Genomic DNA, 19,720 nt, shown 5'->3' on the forward strand with positions numbered 1-19,720 from the left:
TCCTTAAAATTTATTTTTTTAGCAGTTTTAAAATATTCGTTTTTTTTTAGCTTGAGGAATTTGTCATATATCAAATTAGATAATATTTAAACAAGTTGCATTAATATTTTCTAATGTTAGTATACACTTTTAGAAATATTATTATAATGTCAAAAACGAATGATGCATTAATTTTTTATAACCGTTATTGCTTTTTGTATATAGAATTTTCATATTATTTGTAGCTTAGCCGACAAGAACCCACCGATAATCCTTTTCTATTTTAATAATAAAAAGATTTCTGGAACACTCTTTTTCGTTGTCGACTTTAAATAAAGAAATCATAATGGCGTATTCCAATTTTTATCAAATTTTTATTTTTCAACTAACAATACTTTTTATCAACTCAGATAATCTTTTAACTAGTTGCTATCATATTTTTCTTATATATATTAACTTTTAAAAATATCAATTTAGTATAATCAACTATGAATACATTGATACGTAATGATCGTTATTGCATTTTTAATATTGAAATGTAATATTATTTACAAATAAACTCATCATAGATAACAGGATTAAATTTTGTATTAACGCCAGACGCGCGTTTCGTCCCCAAAAAGACTCATCAGTGACGCTGGAATCCAAAAAAGTTAAAAAAGGTCAAATAAAGTACGAAGTTGATGAGCATTGAGGACCAAAATTCCTAAAGGTTTTACCAAATACAGCTAAGGTAATCGATTCCTGAGGTAGAAAAGCCTTAGTATTTCAAGTATTGCATCTGAGCCGACTTACAACCACGGAATATCCTTGGCAATGGAAATAAAAATAATAATAAAAAAACATTTTTTTAGAACACTCTTTTCCGTTTGTCGACTTTAAAAAAATAATTAATTGCGTGTTCAGATGTTGTTTTGATGTACACAAATGAATGGATTTTACTTAATACATTTTTATCATACATTAATGTTAAAATTTTGTGTTTTGAATTGAATAAGTCGTATGAATAAATTATACCATTTATATGAATGAAAGCAATTCTGCTTGTATGTGCATTTAAATTTATTTGCTTTCATTTTTATTACGTTTGAGGAAAACCTACATTTTTTCCCTTGTATCGTTGACAAGTAGTAAAACAATTTTTCTATTTTCGACCTTTTGTAATTTATAGTTTTGTGTTATGAGTTAAATAATCGTTTACACATACTTTACATGGATAAAAGCTATTCTGGCTATGCGTGCATTGAACTTTATTTGCTTTAATTTTTATTATATTTGAGTAAAACCTATAAACGTTTACATTGTATTTTTTTACCAGCAGTGAAACACAATTTTAGTTTCGGCCTTTTGTCAATATTTGATTTGTGACTTTAATTAGTTGATACCCATATATTATATGGATGAAATCAATTATGGCTTTGAGTGCATATAAATTTGTTTGCTTTCACTTTTTCATATTGGAGGAAAACCTATTAACTTTTCCTTTAATGGTTTTCAAGTAGTGAAACATACATTTAAAATTTCGGCCTTTGTCAACCCTCTTTGAAAGAAACCATGTCTTACTGCAAGCTATGTATTTGCAATCCACGTTCGCTAAAGTTTTGGTTTTTACGATTCCATATGAAGTTATATCTAGGAGTGCGCTTAGGATGAAACAAATAAATATATTGTAAAATTCATTTTCTGATACTAGCTATGTTCAACTCGGCCTTTGGTATTCTTAACGATGTCATCAGCTCAGAAGTTAATGCTTCGGTACTGAAATGATTTAAACCCTTAGTTTCTTATATTCTTCATAGATAAAAATTATCAAGAAACAAATTCCCTTAGACAAAGAAGTCGGTATTGACTATTCGTTTTATGTCCCGTTAAGTGATTTAGCTGCTCGTGTGTGCAATTTCTTATATATCCTTGGCTTTCAGATATTAGAAGATGATCGTTCCTGGTCAAAGTGAAAAAAATAGCGCGAATGGAAAAATGGGATATGTAACGTAGTTCAGTTTGACAACAGGAAGGTAAAAGATCAGAGTATGACACGTCTTACGTCCTCATCATAATGAAAACGGTAAAATCACAAAAATAACGAACTACAAGGAAATTTCAAAACGAAAATCTCCTTCTCAAATGACAAGATCAAAAGCTCGTACACTTCAAACGAATGGAAATTAACTGTCATAATCTCGACTTGGTGCAGGAATTTCCATATGTAGGAAATGGTAAACTAATATAAAAAAGAAGATGTGGTATGATTGCCAATGAGACAACTATCCACAAAAGACCAAAATGACACAGACATCAACAACTATAGGTCACCGTACGGCCTTCAACAATGAACAAAGCCCATACCGCATAAAACTTGTTTTATAGCTAAATAAACCTCTCGCATGTATGACTGTCGCATAACATTTCTTAATATTGACAACAATCTGTGAACAAAACAAACAGACATGATAGGTAAAAATGAAAAAAGTATGGGGTACAACAGTCAACATTGTGTTATAATATGTATCCCTATAGAAACAAACCACCATGGCAACAAAAAACATAATGACATAAATACACTTTATATACAAAGCATAAGACCAAATATGAAAGACAAGACTACATATAATGACCATAGCACAATAACACAATTACAATAAGACGTCGACAACATATCAATAAAACAAAACCTTACAACAAAGAATGACTACAGAGTATTGCTGTTAGGCTTTTGATATAATACAAATTGAATACATTATTTCTTCCTAGATATTTTATAAAGCAAGGACATGAAGTTAACGTTTCTTCAACTGTTTCTACTTCGATCTATATACGCTGTAATGGCACCAGATGAAAGACAGGAACGTTGTGATTTCCTCAAAAATTGCAAATGTCGAAAAAACCCATTCACGATGCTGTTTTCTGTCGATTGTTCCCAATTGAAAATTAGAGAGATTCCTAAACTTCCAAATATCATCGAAGAAATTTCGTTCAAGGAAAACAAAATACAAGTTATTCCTGACCAGGCGTTTTCTAACATGACTAACCTACTGAAACTGGATCTTTCAAGCAATGAGATTCACGTATTTAGATATTTGTCTTTTATAGGATTAACAAATTTGCGCAGTCTGGATTTACAGAACAATAGACTGGATGCAAGTATGGCAAACTTGAACAAACAAGTATTGAAACCTTTAGAGAACTTGATACATCTAAATATAAAACAAAATTTATTTGGAAACTTTCAACCAAATTTGGCATTTTTGGTTTCTCTCCGAACACTTCGAATGGATTTCAATTCAAATGATACAGGAAAAATAAGTAAATCGTTTTATTCTATGAAAACATTACGGGAACTAGACTTGTCCGGATTGACGGGAAACTGCGCCGTTCGATCGTTAACTAATGAAAGCTTTAAATACATTCCTCAAATTGAAAATTTGAGTCTTTCTGATTGTTGTATTAAAAGTATTAACAAAGGTACTTTCCAGCAACTTAAAAGAATTTCTGTTTTGGATATTTCAAATAACACCTGCTTAAAATTCGAAGTCTTGGAGAATGTGACACATGATCTGCAATTTTCTGCAATCAAAGTTTTAAAATTCAATAAAATTCATAAAGTTTTTGACATGAATACAATGCTAAGAACTTCTCAGATAAAGTATTTGACTAATACATCAATTCAAGAGATTCATGGGGACAGTAATCGACTACAGCAGATCGAATTCGGAGCTATGTTGTTTATGCCTATCACACTTGACTACGTTTCAGCCAGGGATAACCAGTTTTCATACGGTCCTTTCTTTTGGGATTTACTACACACTTCCGTGAAGACGTTCAATGTTTCACATATGTTCACATTTCACACAGAGGACGAACATCCTGAACAATGTAGTTATGATATTGTATGTAAGAAAGAACCCGTCACTGAAACAAAGATTAGATATGCGATGGAGTATAGAAATCACGCTACACCGCTGCCAATACCACATCAACATACATCACTGAATTATTCTTCTTGTCATTTACATTACAGTATTATAGCATACAGTTTAACAAACAATATTCTGCGAAATATTGACCTTAGTAATAACTTGCTCACATCATGGATCGGACCAATTTATAATGTAAAAAGTCTTAAATATCTCGACTTGTCATCAAACTTTTGTTCAAATGTGTCGAATTATTTCTTCAGTGAAGATTTCGGTAGCTTGGAAGAATTATATCTACAAAATAATATATTAGGACTTGTACTACCGTATGATTATAAAGGCGCAACATTACAAAATTTGCATAGTTTGAAAACAATAAATTTATCTCAAAATAGAATACAAAGATTATCAAAAGATTTTTTCAAGTCTCAGTTCAAAATTGAAAGAATTGATCTAAGCGAGAATACTTTTCAAAGTATTAATTTTGATATCGGTCATTTGAAAAGTCTGATTTATCTCAATTTGAAAAATAATCGTATTACTTTTTTATCTGCTTCGGCAGTACAACAACTAGATTCTATTGACATTTTAAACAAAAATTTCACAATTGATTTAAGTCAGAATGATTTTTTGTGTACTTGTGAAACAATTAACTTTGTGCAATGGTTAGGTACGACAACTGTCGGACTAATAGGAAAAAAGAATTACACATGCCAACTTTCAGACTTAACACTAGTGTCGCTAGAAAATATTGATGAACTTTACGACACACTGTCAAAGGCATGCATGTCGAAAATTCCTATAATCATTGCACTTGTAGCGTCAGTATCGTCTGTTTTAATTATAATATGTAGTGGATTAATCTATCGATATCGATGGAAATTGCGATATGCGTATTACATGGTAAAAATACGATCTCATGAAAAGATGACCCCAGTTGGAAACGATGATGACAAACCGTATATGTATGGAGCCTTTGTATCTTATGCAGATGAGGATAGCACCTTTGTCCACAAACAATTACTTACAAAACTGGAAAAAGAAAATGGAATCATTTTGTGTTTACATAAAAGGAATTTTCTACCTGGAAATGACATCGCCACTAACATTACTTCCGCTATACACAATAGTCGTAGAACAATTATAATCATGTCTCGAAATTTCCTGAATTCTTATTGGTGCATGTTTGAATATAATATGGCAAGAATGGAGAGCATCTACGAAAGAAATCACGAAAACGTCCTATTTCTTATTTTCATAGACCAGATAGCATCTAAAGAATTGCCATTACACATTTTAGAATTGGTACAATCACAATCGTATATTGAATATCCTAACGATGAATATGGTGATACTGTTTTCTGGGACCAAATTACACAAGTACTCACGTCCTGACTCTTAATACTAACTCTGTTTACTTATTTAAATAATTTGAAATTTGTTAACTGCATTCGTAATCAATTAATTACAATAAATAGTACTTCAGCATGAAATACAATGAAGAATACGAAAAAGAATGGCTAAAATGTTATTATTATGAAAAAGATGCACACCTTCAAATATGTTTAAACTTAAGGTGTGCATTTGTCGATTCTAAGTTTTATAAACTGAACAAAACAACGAAAAAATAGAAACATTATGCATGTGGCGTAATCAATTTCATACGTTTTACATTATCAGGTACTAAAACTATTGTATTAAAGCTGCTTTCTGGATATAATTCAATTGAGAAAGTTTATTAAAAGTTTGAAAAATGTTAAAATATTGGTGACAAATATCTTTGATGTTTAGCATCTGCATTAAAACAGAAATATAGAAAGGTTTCAAGAGATTCGTATGCAACCCCCATTGTTCCATTGAGGATACGTACAACCACAGGCTACATTCGAAGATCGCATACAGTCCCAAGCTCCACTCAAGCATCACATAAATTCCTAGGATTCGTTCCAGGACCGCACACCATCCCGGATTTTCTCGAAAACTGAAAACAATTCAAGGTTTCCCTTGAATATTGCATACAATGGTCTTTAATTACTGTCGCAGTTTAATGTAAACATTCGTTTGTTTCCAAGCACTACAATCATTTTTTTAATCAATGACAAATAAAGATATCCGTGTAAAGATATAAAGAGAAATAGGGTTTGTCATGTGAACACCAAAGAGAGACTCATAGGTTGCATCAAACTGGTTGCATTTTCGGCTGTGTATGTTTAATCTGTAAAAAAGTGCAATATGAAACTCTTGAACTACATACAAATATAAGGAATTTTGTATGATTGCGAATGAGACAACTATATACCAATGTCCAAAAAAAAGTGGATGTAAGCAATTATATGCAACAATACGTCCTACATCAACTATTATTATACTTCCTATAAGAAAGTTCTTCTATAGTAAAATTGCTCTATTTTTGCATAGTTTTTAAAAGAAATATATAGCGTTAAATGCACTATGCGAAAATAGTATGCATTGCTGTTGCGATAGACTATTGATTTTCACGTCAATCATTGTTTAATTTCACGTGCAAAGGCGGAGCGTAGTTGCTTTGACAGACAAGTAGGTTGAAGTTATAAGCCTGATCATATGTGCGCTTGAAATGACAATTTTATAAATCACTAATTAAAGTCGCTTCATGACTAAACTACAGTCTAGAAAAGTATATTCAGATACAGAGTTAAAATCAATCATTTCGACTCAAACAAATACTATTGAATCAATTCCTCGCCCTTCCCCAGTATGCCCTGAGTACAAAAAAGCTTATATATTTATGACATTGACCTAATATTGTTTTTATACTGCAAACTAAATTAACAAAATGATAGCTTTTTTAATCGTAACACAAATGTCAAACTTATTTTCATCCCTTAATGGACTTCTGATTGTGGAGAAAGTGTTCCATGATGAAATTGACTTCATACAAAATATAGCTATGTTACTATATTTATGAAATAAACACAACTAGTTGCACTATAAAAACATGTATATGCAAAGTTACATAAAGGGCATTTTTTTACATTGAAATACACTACTATAAAAATCCATTCCTCATTCCAGTTCTTAGAGTTATTGCAGTTACTGACAGCTAGTTGAAAGCCAATTACAACTGATTAGTTACATAAAAAATATATGAATCAATAAACTGTAAAAATATTTAAGTACATGTGCCGAGGCGGATCCAGCTATTTCTAAAAGGGGGGTCCACCCCAGAACAAAAAGTAATAACACAAACATACGAAGCTCCGAGGAATATTCTTAACGGAAAGACCCTAATCAAATGACATATTTAAATAAAAGTTCAAGTACAACTAACGAATGGATAACAACATATTTCTGACTTGTTCCCTTTGTTTAAGTTTGTATTCCTGATTTGTTTTCTCTCAATCGATTTATGACTTTCGAACAGCGGTATACTACTGTTGCCTTTATTTGGTACATGGTATAAGATCTGTATATTGTGTTGCCGAAAAGAAATCAATCTCTTTTTACAAAAATGATTTCCAAAGGGAATTTCTCTTTGCCTATGGGAATCTTTTTTTTTTCAAAACTCTTGTATTAGATGGTAAAATTACAAAAAAATACTGAACTCCGAGTAAAATTCAAAAAGGAAACTCGAACAGTCTCCGGGACAAGTCTGATATTCCGCTGAGTGCAAAAGTTGTCACCTTAATTTTTTGGAATTAAGTCATAATGAAGTTGATAACTTGGTTGATATTTGTCCTAAATGTTTTTTGCTCTAACACCACTGTTGAAAAAGTAATGCCCCATTTGTCAACAATTTCCTCAGAGGAAAAGTAGTTTTCCTCAAGGGAAATTGTTTTTCCTTTGAGATAAGTCTATTTCCTTAGAGGAAATTCTATTTCCTTTGAGGAAATTCTATTTCCTTTGAGGAAATTCTTTTTCCTTTAGGAAATTTGCGGCTTCAAATTTTCCTTTGAAGAAGTTTACGGCTTCAAATTTTCCTTTGAGGAAATACTTTTTCCTGTAAGGAAATTTGCAGCTTCAAATTTTCCCTTGAGGAAATACTTTTTCCTGTTAGGAAATTTTGTCAACTACAATTTCCTTTGAGGAAATTTTTGACTGACACTTTTTCGAGAGGGAAAATTCAAGACCACAAATTTACAGTATATAGAAGTGGTCTTACCATTAAGGCATTGTTGTCTTCTGTTTATCTTGTTTTGCCGATCATTTCTATTGTAACTGTTTATATATTTTTTTTCTATATTTCTTGTCCTAAACATAAAAAGGGTAAAAACTTTCATTTAATGACTATAACTATTATTCTACATCAGAATGTGTTTTTCTATATATACAATGATATTTAAAAAAGAAATTGAATATTTGTGCTATTTCATTTCACAGAATATTTGCCGGTCATCCCTTTCAAAGACTATTACCCTGGTCAATAGTTTAACAAACAAACATTCCCATACTTTGTCTCCGTGTTCATACTAATTTTTCATTGAACAACAAAGATGTGATTAACTATTCTTCTATGATGTGTTCGCTTGCCTACATTTAACTCTGAAATTTTGTTTACATTATAATCTGTATGTGTTTCACGCGTCGAAATTTCAAATTAATATATATTACTTACAGAAGTCTTTTTAGGAAGATGACAACATTGAAAACATAAAGTACAGAAACAGGATAGTTGTCCATGATTATTTTATTTACTATACATTTGCATTCATGTATCGCAGATCAAATTTATTCGTTCATAGTGTGTTTATTTACGTTTTTTTATTGAGGTAAGCCAATTGATATTTTATCGTTTGTTTTTCTATGTTGTGATGTTATACTATTGTTTCAGAAAAAGGGAGAAGGTTTGATACCATTAAAACGTTTAATCCCGCTGCAAATGTTTGCACCTCTCCTAAGTCAGGAATCTGATGTACAGTAGTTGTCGTTTGTTTATGTAATTTATACGTGTTTCTCGTTTCTCGTTTTTTTTATATAGATTATACCGATGGTTTTCCCGTTTAAATGGTTGTACACTAGTAATTTTGGAGCCCTTTATAGCTTGTTGTTCGGTGTGAGCGAAGGCTCCGTGTTGAAGGCCGGACATTGACCTATAATGGTTTACCTTTATAAACTGTTATTTGGATGGAGAGTTGTCTCATTGGCACTCATACCACATCTTCTTATATCTATGATTTAATTTGTAATTTACATTACATTTTTATTCTATAGTTTGTTAGTTACATCAAAACTGTCTGATCGAAGGATATGGTCATGCCAAGTACATGGCTGTGTTCAACGCCAAATATGGTCAAATATATAAACCAAATCTCCCATTTGTAAATTCAAACATGACGAACTGTAAAAATAGTTTCCCTCATCATTAAGGAGTTCATTTCCTATGCTTATGTTTGTACACTAACATAAAAAACCTAATTCGTATGTAAAAGTAAACCATTAAAAGTGCCTTGATTCACACCGAACAGCAAGATATAAAGGAACGAAAAATTACCAGTGTAAAATCATTCAAACAGGAAAACTAATGATAAAAAGAGAAACGAGAAACACTTATGACCCACATCAACAAACGACATTAGCATTTCTAAATGGCCGTAAATATTCATAACAGTAAATTACACTTATTAATATTGTATGAATGATGTTCCTCCGCAGATTTTAACATGAATATCAAAGACAGGAATTAACATCGTTTTTGTTATTCCATTTGACGAAAAGGTCCGTCTCTATTTATCACAGGTGTCAACTACCTTAAAAATTTTGCACAAAAGAAAGGCCATCCTGTATCTCATTTAAATTACATAAAAGGAAAAGTCGTGTGATTTCTGTTATAAATAAGGCGTATTTTAAAGTTGTTTTGTCGTAGAACACACAGAAGGTGTCAGGTTTTGCCGAGCGTACAGGTGTTTGTTAGACAAAACAACCCTATTTATATATGCATGATCTGACTTATATACCATAACACTATGTTTAGTTTCTGCAGGATGGTAATCGTTTTTTACTAGTCACATTAACATGGAATATTGTTTTCAATGCGTTAAGATTTAGATACACCCTATGGCTCATTGATAATGTGAAATAAACTGATTAATCAAGATATAAACGTTTAATATCACTGTTTTCAGTAACCATAAAAATATAGCTGTATTTGCATAAAGCATGAAATATATGCATTGTTAGGATATATGAAAAATACAAGTCACTTTATAATTAAGTAAGCAGTTATATGCTAGGAACTAAGCTATCTGCAAGCAACATCTTTAGTCTTTTCCAGGTGTCATCTAAATTATGTGTATCCTTTGACCATTCGATAAGATAAGCATAATTCCAAACGAAGGAAAAGTCAATAGGAATATCAGTAAATGTTATATCTTTTGTTATGACAATAATACGCTCCAGATTTTTTGTAATTTTCTCGTCTTTTGCTCTGTCGAGGTCAAACAAACAATCTCGTGATGACTGAAATTCAGGCGTAAAGAGAAAAATAATGGATCTGCTGTTTTGGATGCTTTCTGCTGCGCTGTCCGCAAGACTCGCTCCACTTACAAATCTCGATCTTTTATCGCATGTTTTAATCCCCCACTCGTCCTCAAGTTTTGGAACCAATACATCTTTAATCCAAATGGCTGTTTCCCCTTCATATGATATATTAACGTTATATTGGTAGCTCTTATGAACTTTACGCTCTACAATACGGCGAATAACTCCATAAATAGAGAATATAATTTCCATCTCTTACTATAAACCACAAGCAGCAGTAATATTGTGACAAATGTAGAAAGAAATGACGAAGCCAAGGTTAACCACATGGTACTCTTGCAATCCGCAAACAATTCGGAAATAGATGTGTAGGCAATACGTGAATCAATGGTTGTTCCATTTGATACTTTACATTTATATGATCGGCTGTCCAGATCAACTTGTGTCGCATGTATCAATCTTATCAAATCTTCATTATCACAAGTGCACTTCAATGCATTACCATCAAGGTAAAGAGCCATTCCATGGATTTTATGCATTTGATCTGCCCAATTTCTAATGGTTGAACTTATACTTGTTAGGAGATTGTTTCAAACATCAAGTACCTTTATTTTTGTATTCGTTTTTAGCTGTTCTGGAATAGATTGTAGTAGATTGTCATTTAAATAAAGGTTTGACAAATTTGGCATTGGTTTGAATATATTGTCCGTCAAATACCAAATATTATTTTCAGATATTTCAAGTGTCTCGACAGATTGAAGATGTGTGAATAAGTTGTTCCCTTTTCTGATTAATCCGTGATTTAGGACAGAGTTTTTCAATACAATCGTTTTTATGTTGTTTTTCGGAAAAAGGCGTATTTGGTCCCAAGCAAAATTGTACCCGGTTTCAGCAGAAATATATGTTTCTAGCTGAAGTGTCATTAAAAGCAGTGAAATAGTTGTATTTGAATAATATATATCCAAATGCGTAAGAATATTGATTAACGGGACTATAAACAACAGAAGGGGTAACGGGTTAACTATTGTGAAACTTATATCTAATTTTTCTAGTTATTTTGGTAATAATACGTGACTTCCACCAGAACCTGTCAAATTACAATTGGACTTCAAAGAATGTTTAATGATGAAGTTTACGACATTATAAGAATAATTCAAAGATTTCAATCGTAAAGTTGTTTTTAAAAAGTGTAAAGCTCTTTCAGATGTTTTCTATTAGACCTTTTCAACAATTGTCTAACCTACAGTTGAGAACGACTACGACAGGTAAGATGTGAGGGGTCGTCTCAAAAATAAAAAGTGAAAATAATACTATTCATCACTATCGGGTGTATTGCTTGAAATTTATTCGATTGGCAATGATATAATTTTCTACCTATGTCCAAAAAACATGGATTTTAAAAAAAAATTAGAATAAAGAAGAGGATTAACTTTGCGGAGATAAAAAGAAGAGAAAAAAAAAGCGATCTCTGATCGTCTAAAAGGGAATCACTTATGAAAACGAAGAATAATGTCAAAATATCACATCCTAAACTAAAATTCCTACTGTGTGAAGGCCGTACAAATTACCAACATTTTCAGGACTTGATTCAGGCGCACAAAACATGCGACGGGGTTTTACTTATATAGAAAAGATTATAAAACCGGCAAAGCTTTGTCAAGGAAAAGAGAAACAGAGAAACAATTTCTGCCCCGGTGACAACAAAATAAAAAATAGCAATGAAAGTGTAACATATAAACAAACGAGACTTGATCAACACGGACCCCATTAAACTCCATAATGCATTGCTATGCGATATCCGCCTCTTGTAAGTAACCTTGAGATCATTTTCGAAAAAAAAATGGGAATTGCTCATCGATAAAGGGAACACGGGCAATTATATGGGCCAATCAGTTCGTGAGGACGACCATATAATTAAATAAGGGATAACCTAAGTCATTGGAATCCCAATCCCTGCTTATCACTGTCCAAAAAGAATTTGCAATGACAAAGCTCTATAGTAACTAGAGTGTTGAATTACAAATTCAATGGGCAGGTGTGCGTATGAACTGCTTAAATGTTGCTACATTTGAACGAGAAGTCAATTATATTCCCCCTATTCATGAATGAAATACATCAACTTTAACTAGGTATTTTGAAGCGGCGTAGTCTTTCGTTGATAAAAATGACGATGTGATCTTATCCTTCGACTTTTGAAATCAATTATATGTGTTCACCCCTCCCGAAATTGAATATGTAAATCGGGTAAGGATAAGCTCGTTTGTGAAACACAAACTCGACCGTGTTTACACGTTTGTAACAAACGGACAGACAGTCCAGAAATTATGCTTCATAAATTCTCAGAACTTTTCAGTATTTTACAGATACACAATTATTGGCATGCGGCAGAAAATGAAGAGAAAGCTGATCATGCAGGATGCGGAATGATTGCAGTATTTTTTAAATCAATTCTACGTGAAATGTCGTATAAATACATGTAAAATCAATATTATATGTTGCTATATATAACCGCCTTATCGAATTTATATACGTAATGATAATCACACTTTTTGGTATTTGAGACGACCCTTCATTTTACCTGTAAACTGTAGGTGTCATTAGTCGGTGTCGAAAGTTGTTGAAAAGGTCTATTAGGAAGTTAAAGTCTGTTTCCTTTCAATGAAAGATGTTTTAAACATTCTGAGTGATCAACGGAAAATACAAGCCATGTGTGTAATCGATTATTCCATTGATAAATCTAGATTTTCTATGCAAATTGTTTTCAGATTTGTCATCATATCGGATGTCAGTGTCAACGCATACGGGAGGTCTTTGCTATCAATACTAAGGTCACTTACAGGGCCAAGATTGATTGTAGTTAAAGATGCATTAATGTATGGATATAATAGCTGTAAAGCACGCGTAAGATGCATAAATGTTCCTAAAAAGTCTAAAGAACGAAGATTAGGAAACGGACACAAAGCGCCAACATCTGTTGACACAAAGTGTAACTGACAATTTCTGAGCGAAAATTCTTACACAGAAAATGAAAACGTTTGAAATGTTTCATTTGATAGCCGTACTAAATAACAAGATTCAAATGCAATTCATTCTTGAAGGTTGATCATTTGACTGAATCCGCTTCCGAAGTTTAGCACAGGCATCATATCTATTCATAAGAAAGTAAGTTCTCTCAGAACACCGAACGCATGATCGGAATAGTTGAATTCCTTCTTATAAATTTAAAATTGAGGCATATTACTCCTGATGTCCAATTTTGTTACGTTTTGAATCGGGGAAAAAGTTGGGCTAAATCAAGCAAATTGTGAGACATGTCGAGCATGGCAAGATTGTGTAACTCCTGAAATGAATTATTAGATAAATTTCCAACTTGATTTGAGCTCAAATAAGTTCGTGTAGATATTTATAATTAATAAACGAACTGTTTTCAATACTTCTTAAATAATTTGAAGATATATCTAGAACATTTATATCCCTGGGTAAATCTTGAGGAACAAACTGCAGTCCTCTGTTTTTACTCCAAGTTTCCCATTAAATACATATTTGATATCACAATATGACGATCTAGGGATTACATCACACTGAACAACAGTATAAAGTACTGCATAAATTATAATCCATACCATTTTTGTTTGCATGATTCTCAATTTCTAAATTTTACAGCAGTCCTAAGTAAAAATGGCCCTGTTCGTTTACAACACTTACACCAAGCAAAAGAGCTCAAATGATGAATATTGATTTTATCAAATTTTTTTTTTACCTTAAGGTGGCACGGTAGTATTTGCATTCCAGAATTTAGGTTGCTCTTTTGTGTACCCTACTTAGGTAAATGTATCTAAACAGTGTGATTGGACAAAAAATACAGTATCAACTGAACATACTTTCCCAAACTGAGGGATGAATCAGGTGTAGAAAAATATGAAATAATTTTACATACAGATGAAAATGAATTTTTACGAATTTTTTTAAATTTTGTATTCGCTGCACCATAAAATACCTAAAAGTACTAGTTGCCTTAGGTTTTTAGAAATAGCAAAAAAAGTAAACGGTCATGATACATATTCAAATTCATTTTTGAATAGTAAAATGAAAGTACTTCAGTTAACTGTGAATGTAGAATTTTTTGCGGTGTTAGAAAGTGGTAAAAATTCTAAAAAGGCTATCATTATCCCTTATGGGCCAGGAAATACTACCGTGCCACCTTAAGGGGGATATATATTTTTACACTAAATCAATAAAGGAACTTTTTTTACCCATGCAATTTGTAAGTTTATCAATAAAAAGTTGATTAAGGGCAACCATGATAAAAACAAGCCTTAAATTCCACCCCTGAGAGTACAAATTGCTGATTCAGCAAATTTTGGCTGATGTGTAGGTAATAATGAAAAAATTTACCCAGAAAGTAGAACTTCATTATTTTTATGTAACTTGCAAATTATTTTTAATTATAAATGCTCGCTTTAACTTTTCGCAGTGTCTGACACATGTGCAACCACTGAAATTTGAAACGCGACATTCTTCGGTTGCATGTACATCCTATTATTTTCACCGAAATAAATAAATTGCATAATTTCTTATTTTTTTCAACACAAGTACAGCTATACTAGTTTTCTTGAGGTTTAATTTGTAGTTCTAATGTAAAATGACACCAGAAGGAGCTTTTGGGGAACCAGTAAGTGGTTAAGGGGTTCTTACTTAGTCATCTATCTCTCATATTGGTCTGAAAAAGAGATAGAAATAGGGGTTTCTGTACATTAACTAGACATTATTTTTGACAAAGAATGTATTTATGATGCTATATCAGCAAGATTAAATGGTTTATTCATTTTCCATGCAAATATCATTAGTTGTTAATATTTTCTGACAGTGAAAAGCACAATAAAGGCAAATTGATTATGTAAGGGGACATAATTTAACTTAATGCATACATGAGAAATAGACAAACAGTCAACTTAGAGATGTATTCTAGTACATGTATTGTCAAACAGATTTTGGAATAATAGTTAACTGCAATCTAAAGACTCTTGTTGTATTGCCCTCATAATCTGGAAATGTTTAAAGTAATATAAGGCATGCTGTAAAATGTGGAATGGACTTTAATATCAGTTTTCATGATTTGGTGCTTAAACTGTTTCTTTTTGTCAGATTAACCGTAAACATAGTTGGTCATCCAATACTTCCTCCTGAATCACCATGTTTGACTTTTGTGTTGATTTGAAACATAATATATTTGGGTTTTGTTCACTCCTTAAGTAAAAATGGTAAAATGAAAAAAAAGTGAAAATCTGCCAGATGGAGATGGGATGTAATGTTTCATTTTTTTTGGTAAGAAATGAGTGCAGACTAGTATTCTTTATTGTAATATGTTCCAAAGTAAGAAGTCTATGAATCATAGGTGTCATGACTGGTTTCAAGTTTGTTATGTCTTGGTTAAGGTGGCACGGTAGTATTTGCATTCCAGAATTTTGGTTGCTCTTTTGTGTACCCTACTTAGGTAAATGTATCTAAACAGTGTGATTGGACAAAAAATACAGTATCAACTGAACATACTTTCCCAAACTGAGGGATGAATCAGGTGTAGAAAAATATGAAATAATTTTACATACAGATGAAAATTAATTTTTGAGAATTTTTTTGTATTCACTGCACCATAAAATACCTAAAAGTACTAGTTGCTTTAGGTTTTTGTCGAGCCTGCAACTTTTGTTGCAGAAAGCTCGACATAGGGATAGTGATCCAACGGCGGCGGCTACGGCGGCGGCTACGGCGGCGCCTACGGCGGCGGCGGCGGCGGCGGCGGTGTTAGCTCACTTCTTAAAAGCTTTATATTTTAGAAGGTGGAAGACCTGGATGATTCATACTTTATATATAGATGCTTCATGTTACGAAGTTTCCGTCAGTCACATGTCCATTGTCCTTGACCTCATTTTCATGGTTCAGTGACCACTTGAAAAAAAAGTTCAAATTTTTTGTAATGTTGAATTCTCTCTTATTATAAGTAATAGGATAACTATATTTGATATGTGCGTTCCTTGCAAGGTCCTCATGTCTGTCAGACAGTTTTCACTTGACCTCGACCTCATTTCATGGATCAGTGAACAAGGTTAAGTTTTGGTGGTCAAGTCCATATCTCAGATACTATAAGCAATAGAGCTAGTATATTCAGTGTATGGAAGGACTGTAAGGTGTACATGTCCAACTGGCAGGTGTCATCTGACCTTGACCTCATTTTCATGGTTCAGTGGTTATAGTTAAATTTTTGTGTTTTGGTCTGTTTTTCTCATACCATATGCAATAGGTCTACTATATTTGTTGTATGGAATGATTGTAAGGTGTACATGTCTAGCGGGCAGATGTCATGTGACCTTGACCTCATTTTTAGGTTCAGTGGTCAAAGTTAAGTTTTTGAGTTTTGGTCTTTTTATCTAATACTATATGCCATAGGTCAACTATATTTGGTGTATGGAAATATTTTATGATCTTTATGTCAGTCGCGCAGGTTTTATTTGACTGTGACCTCATTTTCACGGTTCATTGCACAGTGTTAAGTTTTTGTGTTTTGGTCTATTTTTCTTAAACTATAAGTAATGGGTCAACTATATATGTTGTATAGAAGCATTGTTAGCTGTACATGTCTGCCTGGCATTGTTCATCTGACCTTGACCTCATTTTCAAGGTTCATTGGTCTTTGTTTAGTTATCTTGGTTAATGTTAAGTTTATGTGACAGTTGTAATAAAGTTTAGCTTTATACTTACGACTATCAACATAATATCAATGATTAGTATAGAAGGCGAGACATTTCAGCGTGTGCACTCTTGAATTGATATGCTAAGCCTCACTGATCACTACTTTTACCGTAGTGATTTGTTCTATTTCTTGATTGTATAACTGTATAAAACGGTTATTAAAGGTATCCATACTTTATCGTTGATCAAATATCATAATATATATATATAGCTACAATTCTAGATTATACACCAAACACTGCTGGAAACGCATACACTCTGAAAGTATCGTGGAACGTTGACAAGGTAACCATCTTCTGCTATATATTCATGACCTGCATATTTGCGGTTGACAATGCATTTCCTATAAATAAGTTTTGTTTAAGTTTCAATAAGAAATCAGGTTTATCCTGTCAATGCCCCAGTACGCTTTATTTGTTGTGCAAATTGTTGTGTTAATTGTTTTGTATCTTCTAAAAGAAAATGCGAAACAAAATGAACAAGATCTCAATTAAGGTGGAGGGGAGGGGATGTTATCGCATGTGCTTCCCAAGGGTTATTGTATAGATCTGATTCATAGATTTCAACATTGATTAGTTACAGCTTTCAATTTTTGTATATACAAGTGATCCCTGTCTTCATTTTTCTTCAACATGTTTTATCTCATTTCCACAATTACATAGTTGGGACCAACACAATGCCCTTAAACGATAACAAAACACATCGAGCGGTCAAACTTGGTTTTAAACAATGTATATTCTATAAATTAAATCATGATATAAGTATAAGCTAATACATTATATACAATTAGATCAAGAAATAATGGAACTTAATTACAGAGATTTAATAATCCAAGAGCCTTACTAGACAAATATTTACTAGGATCAGACACATAAACATATATTTATTATTTATTTTTTTAAATCTCAACTGATCTTTCTGTTCTGTGAAAAAGATGCGGGAGATATGAGAGGGATATTCAAACTCATAAATTAAAACAACATGGCGGTGCCATTGCGGAAAAACTCCAAAGTACAGTCTACGAAAAAACATAGAAAATAAAAACTGAACAAAACAAACCCCACAAAAACCGAGAGTTATCGCACGTGCTCATTAAGGGTGAGCATATCTTGCTGCACTTACATTTGTCGGGTTACTTCTATTATTGGCGTTACTAAGTTTTAGCACGTGTTATATAAAACATCACGCCATAGCAGATTACTTATTGATTATAATTTAATCATAAGACATCAGCATTTTCAAGAATGTATCACGTGATTTGTAGTTTATTATTATGGAAAACAGCCTCCTCCATGAAATTACTAATTCAAAATGTTAGTCTGAACGTTTTATTGATATTTCTGATGTTATTTATATCTTACAGTTTCAATCAACAAAGTTCCTCTACTACCTTTACTGTTAAATGTTTATAGATGTGTGTTTTTTTACAAATACTAGTGTCACTGAACTGTCGTTTTATCTGTCAATACATGGTTCAAATTAACGTGTTTTTCTCTATAGTACAAATGTAGTCTGTATGAAACACTTTGTTTAAGTATACAGTTTTTTTTGCTAATTTAAAGTTGAAAATACCATGATTGTAATGCACTGTTAAACTTTAATGTATGTTGTTATTTATATTTGTGTATAAGATTCTTTTCTTATTCTAACATTTTAATGGTATCGTTTTTATAAATTTAAATAAAAGCAACAGTAGTATACCTATGTTCAAAATTCATAGATCGATAGAGAAAAAACAAAAACATAATGTTCTTCTTTAAATACATGAATACCAGTTTTTAATCTAATGCAGATTTTTATACTAAAATGTAAATTACACTAATATTTCACAAAATTAAATATGTTTCTTGTGTGATGCATTTTCCTTTATATATTTTTACGATGACCTTATTCCTGTTATTCAATTTAGTAAAGTTTACATAATACATAATGAATCCGTTGTGCAATACCATACAGTATAACTCTCAATGGTAATAGGGCAATACAAACATTTGTAAGTTTTTTTAAGGTTGTTTTTGTCTTTTATATTTTCATTCGCGTCCTGTAGTGTCAACTATTAAATAGGTAAAATATTTGTCGTTGATATGAAAATAAAAAGATGTGGCATTATTGCCTATGACAAATTTATCAAAATGCTGTAGATGGAAGCAGATGTTTGTCACCATACGGCCTTCATAAATGAATGTGATTCGTAAAGTGAAATGTATACAATCTGAACATGAAAAGTGTAAAACAATTCAAACAAGAGACGTGGTTGAGTGATTTGTGTACACAGTAATAAACGAAAACAAATATATCAGACTTCAACCAAAGACAACCACGTCACTTAAGGATCCTAATTTAGGACAGACACGTAAACCTATGAAGGTGTTTAACAAGTTTGTAAGCAATGGACTTTCTCCTAACTTAAAACAGTAGAGCAACATGTCAACATTAGAAAAAAAAATCGCAATCAAAAGTTGTATACCAGGACCAGCAGCAGTTATACAGAGTGACTTGAATAATGATCTGCATAGTAGCTTGTATATCTTCAAATACTTCCTATCTCCTACAATTTGAATTGACAAACAGAAAATCAAATTTGCAACATATGAGTGGGATAAAGGATACAACAGATACAGTCT

The 19,720-nt window shown here is 32.1% G+C and overlaps 1 protein-coding gene across 1 annotated transcript; it reads left to right on the forward strand.

Annotated features, from left to right (window-relative positions):
- The first annotated feature begins 1,307 nt into the window (after nucleotides 1-1,307).
- LOC139481050 (toll-like receptor 4) lies at nucleotides 1,308-5,671 on the forward strand. Its single transcript, XM_071264102.1, has 2 exons — nucleotides 1,308-1,994; nucleotides 2,731-5,671. The coding sequence occupies exon 2, from the start codon at nucleotides 2,751-2,753 to the stop codon at nucleotides 5,286-5,288; it is 2,538 nt and encodes an 845-aa protein (XP_071120203.1). The 5' UTR covers nucleotides 1,308-1,994; nucleotides 2,731-2,750; the 3' UTR covers nucleotides 5,289-5,671.
- The last annotated feature ends 14,049 nt before the right edge of the window (nucleotides 5,672-19,720 follow it).

The sequence above is a fragment of the Mytilus edulis genome, chromosome 7, assembly GCF_963676685.1.
Source record: "Mytilus edulis chromosome 7, xbMytEdul2.2, whole genome shotgun sequence".
NCBI classification, from domain to species: domain Eukaryota; kingdom Metazoa; phylum Mollusca; class Bivalvia; order Mytilida; family Mytilidae; genus Mytilus; species Mytilus edulis.

What these genes read in the sequence shown, in the direction of transcription:
- LOC139481050 (XM_071264102.1), top strand. Translation starts at nt 2,751, where the DNA reads ATGAAGTTAACGTTTCTTCAACTGTTTCTACTTCGATCTATATACGCT.